This window comes from Cricetulus griseus, chromosome 4 (genome assembly GCF_003668045.3).
Source record: "Cricetulus griseus strain 17A/GY chromosome 4, alternate assembly CriGri-PICRH-1.0, whole genome shotgun sequence".
In the NCBI taxonomy this organism is placed as follows: Eukaryota; Metazoa; Chordata; class Mammalia; order Rodentia; family Cricetidae; genus Cricetulus; species Cricetulus griseus.
In genome coordinates, this window is record NC_048597.1 from 209,149,093 (window position 1) to 209,162,376 (window position 13,284).

The 13,284-nt window shown below is 36.6% G+C and overlaps 1 protein-coding gene across 2 annotated transcripts in view; it reads left to right on the plus strand.

The window, feature by feature from the left end:
• Stag1 (stromal antigen 1) overlaps window positions 1-13,284 on the plus strand; it is a 298,555-nt gene that overhangs the window by 162,214 nt on the left and 123,057 nt on the right. For both annotated transcript variants that reach the window (XM_027414298.2, XM_027414299.2), the window contains 2 exons: window positions 1,127-1,278; window positions 7,361-7,434. In XM_027414298.2, the coding sequence (XP_027270099.1) occupies window positions 1,127-1,278; window positions 7,361-7,434 (226 nt within the window). The remainder of the gene's footprint in view (window positions 1-1,126; window positions 1,279-7,360; window positions 7,435-13,284) is intronic.

Sequence of the window (13,284 nt, forward strand, 5' to 3'; positions counted from 1 at the left end):
TCATAGTATATTCAAATATTCCACTGATTTGCATACAACTAAACATCACTAGCTTGTAGTTTGAAACACAGTAATAGTCAGAATATTTTATCTTAGAAACATTAAATGGATTTATAAATGGTCATTAACTTAAGTTCTTTTCAGTATTTCTGTTTTATATTTTTATGGGCTATAATAGTCACTGTTAACTTGTGGCTGACTTAAATGGGGAAAGATTTTTTTCTGTAATAATGGGTATCCATAGGTAGGTAAATATACCATTGTTTGTTTGTTTATATATATATACTTCAATGGAAATTGTGAAATTTTTTATTTATTTTTTATCATTCTTATTCTTATTATGCTTGAAAGTAAGTGTGCCTTTTTTGCATTTGTATATTGTACTACTCTTAGTTGAGCAGTGGAGGGAGAAAACTTTCCTTGTGTTTGAAGTCCATATGGCAATTGTGTATTTTAGGGATTTTTGATTCATCTAAATAAAGGTATAAAGGAAGCATTTGTAACCCAGATGTAGTATTAGGAAGAAGAGTTACACCCAGTTAATTTGTGGGTGTAGGCTAGACATCTGTATTTCTGTCTTCTATTCTGGTAGCCTGGATAAGACTTTTTGAATTTATTTCTTTGTTTTTAATTTCATTTTACATTCCAACTACAGTTCTCCTTCCCACCCCTCCTTCCACTCACCTTTAAATCTTTATTATTTTATATGTATAAATGTTTGCCAGTATATATGTCAGTGACACTGTGTGTGTGCCTGGTGTGCACAGAGGCCAGAAGAGGCCATCAGATCCCATGGAACTGCAGCTGTAGACATCCTTGAGCTACCATGTGGTTGCTGGGAATCAAACCTGGCCCTCTAGAAGTGCAGCCAGTGCTTTCCACCACTGAGCCATCTCTCCAGCTCCTTGTATAGACTTTGAAGTGGACAATTTTAGTGAATCATGTTATTTGCTAAAGTGAAGGAAGTTAATTTGCAACTAAGAAGATAAGTTTATTCTTGTCAGTTGTCATTTTTAATTTTAAATGATGCCTGGGTTATGAAACTTTTTTCTTCTCTTGCTTTAACTTTTGACCTTACTCAAAATTGTTTCTTAGGTGACTATTGTAATTGTCCTTTATTTTGTAGCCATGAAGCTGATGACTGCTCTGGTAAATGTTGCCTTAAACCTCAGTATTCATCAGGATAATACACAGAGGCAATATGAAGCTGAAAGAAATAAAATGATTGGGAAGAGAGCCAATGAAAGGCTGGAGTTACTACTTCAGAAACGCAAAGAGGTAAGTTTTATGGTAACTTGATCTTTTGGTCTTTCAAGACAGGGTTTGTCTGTATTGCTTTGGAGGTTGTCCTGGAACTCACTATGTAGACCAGGCTGGCCTCAATCTCACAGAGATCCACCTGTCTCTGCCTCCCCAGACCTGGGATTAAAGGTGTGTGCCACCAACGCCCAGCCAGATAACTTGATCTTTTATGGTTTGTAAATGTTTAAGTAAATATACTAGTTTCTACTGTTGTGGAAAGAACCTTTAAAAACTGGCTATGGTGGCATAAATCTGTAAACCTAGTACTTGGGAAGATAAAGCAGGAGGGTCAGTTCAAAACCAACCTTGGCTACATAGCAAGTTTGAGGCCAGCCTGGGGTACATGAGACCGGTGATGTGTGGATGAGAGGGTGTAAAATTAGTACATATCTTATATTTTTAACATTTAGCTTTAGTTACCTTATGTAACTAAAAACAAAACTAGAATATCCATCAATGATTAAGAGAAGTTATTTTAGTAAAAGATTATCATAGAGTATTAGACAAGTCAGTTATGCTGCAGGCTTAAAAACTATTCTAAATAATAAATCCAGTTTGGGAGACAACAAATGTGTATTTATAGAAAAAAAAAAAAAAAACTCCAGTCTGTGTTTCTGTTGATATATAAAGCATCCCTCTAAGTAAGAGTGGTGTCTCTCCCTTCTTCCCACTTTTCAGTGCAAGGGAATCCAATCCAGGAGTTTTATAAATAAGCAGTCACTCTGAGTGCTTCTAGCTCTTACTTTAGGTTTGACCATCTAATTTTTGTAGATGTGATAAAAATGTTTTTACGTTAGATATCTCATTTTACTTTTAGATACTTTTATTTTATGGGTATGAGTGTTGTCTGCACATATGTCCACCACCACATGCATAAAGTGCTCATAGAGGCCAGAGGAGAGCACTGGGTTCCCAGGTACTGGATTGACACATTAGTGTGAACCACCATGTGAGTTGAAGGAATAAAACTCAGCTACTCTGGAAAAACACCCAGTGCTCTTAAACATTAAGCCATCTCTTAACCCAAATTGTCCTCTTTTTTTGGTAGGAAACAGGTTGTTTTTAACCTACTGGAAGTAAAATTTGTGGTTTGTATTTATCAGTCTTGTAACAAAATGGGTACATTTTCATAAAGCAATTACATGTATATAATGAGATTTAGCAAAACAACAACAAAAGCAAAAAGTTTATAGTGAAATTATTGCCTGTACCAAATCTTCTTAAACTCTTTTCACTCATGATGCACTTCCACCCTGGAACTTTTTGCATTGCGGCAGTAATAGGTATATAGAATAAATGTACAGATTAAACACCCAATGTTCATTAATTTATAAAGAAGTTTGTTTTTAAAAGAATTATTTTGTTTGCATTTCAATTTATCATATATCAACAAAAATCATATTTATACTAAGGAAATATGTATGCTTATTTTTACATAAACTATGGGAATGGCTGAGTTAGAATGGTGCTTGTTGCACGACCTTGAGGACCTGAGTTCAAATCCCCAGTACCCACATCCAAAGCTGGACTTAGCAGAACAGTACTGTAATCCTAGCACTAAGGAACTAGAGACAGGATGATCCCTTGTTCATCAAGTCTAGCTAAATGTGTGACTCGAGGTTCAATAAGAGACCCTATCTGGAAAAAAATATATATGGTAGTAATATGATTGAGGAATACAGTATAACAAGGCCTCCACATATATGTACACAAAATGATCACATTTACCAACATATTTCACACACATGCATGCATAAACATGTACAAACACAAAAAGAATTAAATGTAGGCTAAATACTTTAGAACAAAGCATCTTCAGAGTTTTTAAGGGTTAATCGTTATTTGATTTTGTGGTTGTTAGTAGTAGAATGCAGTACATAGTGCAAAACAGCAGACGTTTTGCTGTTTTGGGAAAATCTGGGAAATTCTGTCTTCAACTGAAGCCAAAATTCATGAAACGGGTTTTTGTTTGTTTGTTTTCAAAAACCAGTTCTTTACTATCTAGCTCTGGCTATCCTGGAACTAACCATGTAGTTCAGGCTATCCTTGAACTCAGAGATCAGCCTGCCTTTGCCTCCCAAGGGCTGAGATTAAAGGTGTGCAGTACTATGCATGACTTTTTAAACGGGTTTTTAAGACACCCAAGTCTAGAGCTCAAAATAGACTTTTTAAATTAAATATTGTGATGTACAATATTTTAAAAAATATTTTAGATACAGTATCTTTAGAGATAAACTAATTTGATACATGCTGAGGAATGACATTAGGGAACTATTGAAAGTACTTGTGTTTCATAATCATGCCATTATATGTATGTATAATCAGTCATGTGTACAGTAAACACACTGCCCAGTGTTTGAGGCAGGTTTCATTGGTGTTGTGTGGAGTGATGGCATGTGAATTGAAAAGTGGGCATATTTTATGTTCAGAAGAAAGTCCCATACTAAAGCTTGGGCAAGAACTGCCAGAAACACCTTGGATTCGTTATATGTTTGATTTTTAATTTATTTTTGATCTTTGAATTTTCGGAAGCCTTTTACTATTGCCAACGTTTTCATGACTCCAAATTTAATTATGCAGCACTACATGGGATTGTGACCAGCAGTTGAAGAATCTTGCAGTTATGTTGAACTGTACTATACTATAATTGCTTGACAGAAATATTACAACAAACTCAGTTGCTTAAAGGAAATTTATTATCTAATAATTTGAGAGTTTTGTTTTCAGATTTTCATTTTGTCAAAAGCACTTCAGAGAAACATTTGATTTGTTTAGATTTATAGTTTTAGATTTTGTTCCAAGGAAAACCAGTTCCACTGTATTGAGTCTGTGGCAAGGGGCAGCATCGTGAAAGCAGGAGCATGCAGCCAAGCTTTTCAAGCCTTTCTGCTCTGGTTTTTGCTCCTGTTTCTCATTGTAAACATAGCAAAAAGAATTCAGCAATGACCACACACCAATCTAAATGGCTGAGTTAAGTTTTCTTCTCCAGATTATTTACTTAGGGCATAATCTTTATACACCTCCTTTCAGAGTCTCAGAGTATAAAGTGTTGACTGATTGTTTGCCAAACTGTAGTATGAATGAATGACCTCATGTTCATTTCCCTGGATACTGCTTATTCTAATCTGAAACCCATGAATACAGGTGCACACACACCCCCACCCAGTTACATTTTGGAATTCTCATCTTCAAATGACCTGCCAAAATCTTGCATCATTCTCTGTTTACAGCATGCTAGGACTTTACTAATCCACATCTCCAAACTTTTCCATATTCATGGTCAAGCAGTGATAAAAATGACCCCATACCTTCTGGTACCAATTTTTATTTGTCCTTTTTATTGCTGTTATGTATTTCAGAGAAGTAGTTTAAAGGAAAATTGGTTTTGCCTCTGGATTTTGCGGGTTTCAGTCCAAGCTTGGCAAAATCCATTAATGTGCTCCTGGTGCTGCCCAGAAAGCATAGAGAAATTGCATGAAGGCACAAGACTCATGATATTAGCTTTCAAACTCTTTACCCCTGACGACCCACTTTATCTAGTATGTTTTACCACCTTTTAGCAGTCTATTCAGATTTTGAATTTGTCAATGAGTTAAACCATTAAGTCAGAACCCTTACAATCTAACCCTCTTTGGGAGTACCTTACAGTCACTTCTGTACATCTCCTTTACTAAGTTGCTCTCAATTCAATCAAGTTGTCAACCTGGGTTAAATATTATAGGATACTGTCAGTCCAGTATCAAGATGCTGTTGCTGTCATGTTCTCTGAAGACATTGAGGGAAGGATTAAATCTAGGCTTCTCCTGGCTTCTGACTTTTTGGTTTATAACATCATAAATCCAGCCTATACATTATGGTCTTCCTATGTAGGTATCTGTCTCCAAATTTGTTGTTTTCATAATGAGTGGCATTATGTGGAATTCAGGAACTACTCTTCTGTAATATGTTCCTGGAGAGATGGCTTGCAGTTTAAGGATACTTTCTGTTTTGCAAAGAACCAGGTTCAGGTCTAGCACCTACATGGTGACTCACAGTCATCTGTAACTCTAGCTTTAGGCAAATCCAACATCTCTTCTGACCTCCATGGGCTCCTGCACATATGTGGTTAATATGTGCACATGCACACACACATATGAATATATTTTAAAAGGAATCCTAGTTGTTAGGTTTCCAGATTAGTACTTAGTACTAATCTGAAAATACTGAAGGTTTAATGATTCCACATATATTTTTATACAACATTTTTATTCTTAACACATATATTTGAAATATTGTAGAAGTAAAATCAAAACTGTGCTCCATTAAGTAGTGCAGGTTGGAATATATGGCCCCAGTGAATTAGTTTTTATATTATGATTGCATCATAAGTTTACTTTCAAACTATCTTAAGTATAATTTGAATGTTTCATTAAGCATTTATATAAATGATCTTGCATGGTGGTCTGAAAGTTTTTAGACTGTACAGTAATTTGGAAACCATGAGCATTTCATAAAAGCTCTAATTTGAATATTTACCCTTTCCCAGAATTACAATGTAAAGTATCATACCCACTGTATTGTTGGACAGTAGTAGGTCACAGTCAGCCACACAGTGTTGATAACATGTACAGTTCTCAGCAGTTTTTGAAGTTTACATTTTCTGTTCTTTATCTGCAAAACAGTCGATCCTTGTATTGATGTGAAACATTCTTTGATATAAAAACAGGCTTTGTTTTCAATGATTGCAATTGTAGGCTAAAGCTAGTATACCAAGCACATTAAAAGTCGACTAGGTTAACCTATCATGTTGCATGTTCATATATGAAATACAAAGTTTTAAAACCTGGATTAGTTTTGGTTTATAATTGCCTTATTAGAACATACCTCACCGTGTATGTTGAGGAACATTGTACTGCCTAGCTTTTTCCTCTAAATCTTGTAACAACATACAGTAAGAGTCATTCTGGCCGGGTGGTGGTGGTGGTGGCGGCGGCAGCGCACGCCTTTAATCCCAGAACTTGGGAGGCAGAGGCAGGTGGATCTCTGTGAGTTCGAGACCCGCATGGTCTACAAGAGCTAGTTCCAGGATAGCCTCCAAAGCCACAGAGAAACCCTGTCTCGAAAAAAAAAAAAAATACCCCCCCAAAAAAGAGTCATTCTGAAAGTTTTTTACTGTTACATATAAATTTTAAGCATGCACATTATATATATATATACATATATATGCATGATAAAAGCAATTATGTCACTGAATCACTTGACATGAAGTTCCACGAAAAATTGGGCTAATAAATATTATATTGGATGTCATTTTATAGCAATTATGTTGTTTTTAAACGGTAAATTTAAACCTCACTTCTGACCAGTAATGATCAGTGATGCCTTTTAAAATGTGTGCCTCTGTGATAGTATTGTGTTTTGTTGCTGGATTATAGCATTATGGCTAGAAATTTCTATTTTCTATTATTCTTCATATTTTGGGACACTGACATCGTTGAGTTTATAGGCTTCTCAGACAAGAGTAATATGAGTTTTTGTGAAGGAGGAAAAGCCATGTAAGTCAGGGTGACCTCTTAAGCAAGGATGGCAGAACTAAGCCAGAAGCCTGGTTTGGAGAAATGTGTAGGCATATAGGATGATCCAAATATAGATTATTCCATAAAAATACAAAGTTGGCCAAAGTCTACCACTTCTTTTCTAGTACCTATGTATGGAGAGAAGAAAGGCCTCAAAGTCAATGTGGCAAAACTATAGAAGCTCTACTGATAATTTCAGACATGAGTGGTACACTCAGCAAAATGTTCATAACTAGTAGGGCAGTGGTGGTGCACACCTTTAATCCTAGCACTAGGGAGTCAGAGGCTGGTGGATCTTTGTGAGTTTGAGCCCAGCCTGATCTACAGAGAGAGTTCCAAGACAGGGAAACCTTGTCTCTAGCGGTTGGGATGGGGGAATAAAAAAAAGGTTGATAACTACTCAGAATGAGGATAAATAGTAGTTTAAAATAATTGGAACTATTCATTCCAAATAAAATGACCAGTGTTTCAATTTTCTTTTTTTATTTTTTTTTTCATTTCAGCTACAAGAAAACCAAGATGAAATTGAAAATATGATGAACTCTATTTTTAAGGGTATATTTGTTCATAGATACCGGTAAGGTATTTTAATCATTTAGATTTTTTTTAACCTAAACAGTTGTTGCATAGTATGTATAGCTCTAAAACTCTAGTTACTTTTATTTCCTTGAAAATAGCTTTGTCTATAAATACTATTTTAATATTTGGAGGAAATTTTGCTATTCCTGATGCTGAGACATCGTTCCTAACTCAGAACATTTGTTACTATTGGAGATACTCCTGTGTACTTACATTCTCATTAATGTAAAGGAAATTAATGTGAACATAAAATTAATATGGCCTAGTAATAAACTACTGAGTGTCATCATATTAGAAACATTTTAGTGTAGTGCTTTAAATGTCTTTTCTTAGAAGTAACCCTCATCTATCACTTACTCGTCATATCCTGTCAGCCTTTAGTCTTTACGTTTCTGTTCACTCCAAAGAGGTGTTCATGATTAAAGGTGAGAAAATATTATTTGTATGTAGATATAAATATTTAGAAAGCAGCTTCATGCTGTGTCCATTTTGCAAAACTATAATAGTAAGCTCCTCCTAGGACCTATGACATCACTAAGTGTAGCATGAAGAATAAAAGACCCAGAGACATATTGGGGTTCAAGCATCAAGGTGAAGATCAGAAAAGCAAAGCAGCCAAGACACTAGCCTTTACCTCTGCCTCAGACTTACAGGGTTGATCCTATGTCCTCCAGCTCCCGACCAAGCCTCAGACTGCTGCTTCTCAGCACGGGTGCTTTTTAGACCTCCCTAGTGCTGGAATTAAAGGCATGTGCTCCCAAGTGCTGAGATAATCTTTGTTTGAGCTCTTTCTCTTTAGGACTGGATCAATTTTGTGTAGCTCAGTGTAGCCTTGAACTAACAGATCCATTTACCTCTAACTCCCAAGTGTTGGGATTAAAGGTGTGTACCACCACTGCCTAGCTTCTATAACTAACTAGTGTGACTAACTTTGCTTTCTATACCCTCAGGCAAGCTTAATAAATCATAAGTAATATATAACCACAACCAAGCATGGATTTTTGACCAGGTTTACAGTATCAGGAATAGATCCTCTTATATGGAGCAGGCCTCAAATTCAAACACTGATTGGTTACTCCAGGATTTAGTGGTATTGTAATTTGTAGAATTCATAGCTGGCTAAGGCCATTGATTTCTCCCTCTATCGCCTATCACTTGCCTCTGATTCTTTTGCACATCCCACCTCTGGTAGCCCTTGTAACACCTTCCAGGACTGTGAAAAGCTGTCCAACACAGAGGAAACTTCCAGCTTGATTTCTCCATATGTTACAATCAGTATATGCAGTATCCTTCAAATAGAGTCTTAATTGTCTACTTATGTCCAGCATGATTGAGTGTATTGTTTTGGGCCCTATGTCCGGCCTATCTAGCAACCCTAACAGAGATATTTCACACCTGACACTGGGATTTTTTATTTAGTGATTATCTTTGCTTTTAGGGTGGGGCTTCAACCCACATAGGGTGTCTTCCTTCAAACTCCCATTCATGTTTTTAATTGGATTACCAGAAGATATATTTCCATCTGGCTTTTCCTTTTTTATGACCCCTTGATTTTGGTTAGTCGTGCCCCACCTTATCTTTCTCATCCTCCCTATTTAAAGCTTTCCTCTCCCAGTATGCCCCTCTCCATTTTCTCTTTACCTGTGTCCTTCTTTCCCTGCTCTCTTAAAACTCCTCCTGGCCTCTCCCAGTGTTCCTTTTTACTCTCTGGGCTTTCAGAGGCACTACAGAGTTATACACACAAAATATAAAAGTGTCAAAGCTAGAATCTACATCTAATGAAAAAAATGTGGTATTTGTGCTTTTGAGCCTGGGCTACCTACCACAATTAGTATAATTTTCTTTTCTGATTTTATTCATTCACCAAATACTTTACAATTTCATTGTACTTAACAGTTGAGTAAAATTCCCTTATGTCCGGGTCCTGTATTATCATTACCCATTCATCAATTGATAGACATCTCTGCTGATTCAATTTTGTAAAAATTAGAAACAGAAATACTTAAGACTCAAGTGTAACTCCTTTAGTATTTACCCAAAGGAATTTTTGCCTTACTTTACAGATATTTATGTTTGTTGTTGTTGTATCTACAATGGCTAAAAACATAACTTCTCCTTTTATTGATTTGGAGTTTTTTTGGTTTTGGGGTTTTTTTGTTTTTTGTTTTTGTTTTTTTTTTTTTTTTTGGTTTTTCAGTGGCTTTGTTGGCTGTCCTGGAACTAGATCTTGAAGACCAGGCTGGTCTTGAACTCACAGAGATCCACCTGCCTCTGCCTCCGGAGTGCTGGGATTAAAGGTGTGTGCCACCAATGCCTGGCGGGGGTGTACTGTATATTTCTGCTCATTTTTTTTTCTATAACATTAATTTTGGTACATCGCGGTTTTGCCTTGCCTCCGCCCCACCCCCCCACCCTCTATGGTTAACTAGTGATGATTTCTGCCTTCTGATCTTCAGGCAAGCTTTATTTGTTAAAATACAAACAAGACATCACTACAAAGCAGCTGCTTGCTTGCTTACTGGTTGTTGGGAATTTTGAATTTATTATTTCATTCTTTAATTACATGTGATGTTTCTGAGAGGTCCTTAGTCTACTGGTGAGTCTCTTACATGCCACTTGATGATTTTTCTCTTGATACTATTAGAGATATTTCTTGTTTAAGATTCATTTTTAATTATGTGTATGAATGTTTCTGAGTGTGTGAGTATAGTACCCACATGGGCCGGTAGAGGGTTTTTCATTCCCTGGACCAGAGTTATAGGCAGTTGTGAGCCACATGGTATGATTGCTGAAAATTGAACTCAGGTCCTTCAAAAGAGCAGTATGAGCTTGAAACAACTGAGCTTTCTCTTCAGCATCTAGATGTTTTCTTTTTCTTGTTCTCTTTACAGTTTAGGTATAATGTGTCCCAATCAAGATCATTTTTTGTGAGTTATGTTTTGGCCCATTCAACTACCTGGGTGTGTGTATGTAGGGGTGTGTGTGTGTGTGTGTGGTTCCATTCTTTGAAATATTTACAGTAATTTATTTCATTCAATATGTGTCTTTTTCATTTATGTTTCTGGAATGTTCACAATGCCGTATGAGATTTTTTTTCTTAAATTTCATTTTTATTAACATTAATTTTACATATTATTGAAGTCATTGCATAAACTGGTAAATCCACTTTCCCTTTGCAATCTCCACATCCCTTTCTTCCACACTCAGACAGCCCTGTTTCACAACTTTTACTTATTTCTACATTCAGCTCAACTTTTTTTAACCTTCCACAAGTGCAGGTCTTTTTTGTTTGTTTTCTTTCACTTAACATAATACACTCTGATTTCTTACATTTCTTGCAGTTGAATTATGTTTTATGCCAGTTTTTCTGTTGGTTTTAGTAGAGATTTAACTTAAGCTGATAGCATGTTTTAGCTGTTGTGTCTTTTCCCACATCGATGTGTATGTCTTTCTTTTTCCTTTATAAAACACACACACACACACACACACACACACACACACACACACACACTTGCTGCTGGTTCTTATAGTAGATCTATTTTCAGTCTTTTGAGAATAACTGGATCAAATGGCAGAACTATTTTTAAATTTTTTTTGGTTGTGAGCCTAGCCTTTAACGGCCAAGCCATCTCTCCAGCTAGGTAGAAATATTTTTTAGTGTGAGTGAACATCCATACAATATTTACTGTTAGGGCTATGTTAATTTATATCCACATATATGAGTTTTTCTTTTTCTACATCATTGCCAGCATTTTTATATGGATATATTTTTTATAATAGGCTGTTTTTCCAAGCTTGTAGAAGATTTCTAGTTCCTTGATACAAAAATATTTTATATATTTGCATTGTATCTTTTAATAGGTTTATTTGATATAATCCTATTTTACCAATAGAATTTTTATGTCCTATGATTTGATGGGTGGGGTAGAGGGTCTTATCCAAAAAGCCATTATGTTCATTAATATCTCCAGGTGTTATTCCTATTTCTTGTAATGGTTTTATAACTTCTACCTCTACCGTGTGTGTGTGTGTGTGTGTGTGTGTGTGTGTGTGTGTGTGTGTGTGTGTGTGTGTGTGTGTGTGTGCCTAAGAAGTCAGTCGGCTATGGTTTCAGAAGAATAGAGGATTTTATTTAGTTTTGTAACTTTTCCAGTTTCTGTCACTTGTAGTAGTATCTGCTGGTATCTCAGTGGCCCCAGCAGCAGTAATTCTGGGCTTCTAATGGCACTGGTATTTAGTTTTCATAGGTGGGCTGGGTTTGCTAGTGACACTGAGGTTGTAAGGGCACTGATTTTCAGAGGCCACATGGAACAAGGTTGCTTTGACAAGTCTGTTCAGGCAAGGCACTTGCACAGCAGCAGATAGATCTGTGATGCTTTTTACTTTCTTAGGAGCCCAGGAGCTTGGGTTTACCCAATGTCCTTGTTTGGGACCAGTAGTGTCCAGGGTGCCCATTCCTGTCTGTGGGCGTAATAGGTAACTTTTGGATCTTCTGGGCTTAAATCTATCAGAACAGGCTGCCTGAATGTTTCCAAGGATATCACTGGGCCTAGCTCCTGAGAACCTGCCCTTATTTATTATTTATTTATTTATTGTCTGTGGAGGGTGGGCAGGGCACCCTGATTGTTTTATAGAGACCTCATCAAAAGGTCCTGCTGCTTAAGGAAGGCTGTCCAAGGTACTTTCCTCAGACATGGAAGGTTCATCTTGAACCTTGAGAAACTGGGTGGGTAATCTCAAGATGGTGCTAGGTAACAAGGCTCTAACACAAAGGGCATAATGTAAGCCAGGCTCTCTCTGGGGCAATACAGTAGTGCAACAATCCAGAAGCTCCCCAAACATTACTCAAGGCCTTTGAGGGCTACAAACTTCTGTTAGCAAATTCGAGAGTGAGTAGCAACTTAACCTTTTTGTGCCTAGTGGCAGTTATGATTTAATTTCAAAACACTTAATAGAGCAGGTGGATGCTGGTTGCTTAGTTCCCTTCTTTGTATTGTCACTTACCAGTATTCTATAATTCTCAGTACTGTCCTTTCCTTCTACGCTCTTGAATTCTGCCTCAGAAATTCTGGTGAAGTAACCAACTACTTTTCTCTTGAATAAAATAACAACCATCTTGATCGCACCTAATTTTTCCCTATTGTATGAGCTATCATCTCAAGACAATGCTGATGAAGTGTTAAGGGGAAAGTTTTGCTTTTTTTCCTATATAAATCTTATTTTCTGTAAATATCAGAAGTACAGTCTGGCAGGTAGATTGGCTGTTACAAAAGAGACAAATATTATAAATACAGGCAAGGGTTTGGAGAAAAAGCAACTCATACACTATTAATGAGAATGTAAATTTGTGTGGCTGTGGTAGAAAATAGTGTGCACATTCCTCAATTCAAAATAAATTTACTACTTATTAATCCCATTACTGGTTTTATATCCAACTTAAATAATACTGGTATGTCAAAAAAAGACAACTTGTTTAGATTAGCAACATTCTCAGTACCCAAGATGTGGAATCAACCCAAGCATCGGTCTGTTACTTTTTCTGTGGCTGTAATAAAGTTTGCTGATAAGAATAATGTTAAATAAGGAACATTTGTTTTTGCTCATAGTTAAGATTGCATTCCATTGTGGTGTGAAAATCAGGGCTGCATGAGTTAAAACATGTGATCAAATTGCATGGGCAGTCAAAGACAGTGAGGATTACTTGTGCTTAGCTGGCTTTCTGTTTCAACCATAAGGTGTTTGCTTTGCTTTGTGACAGGGTCTCCCTATGTAGCCCTGGCTGACCTGGAACTCACTGTATAGACCAGACTGGCTTAGAACTCACAGAGATCCTCCTGCCTCTGCATCC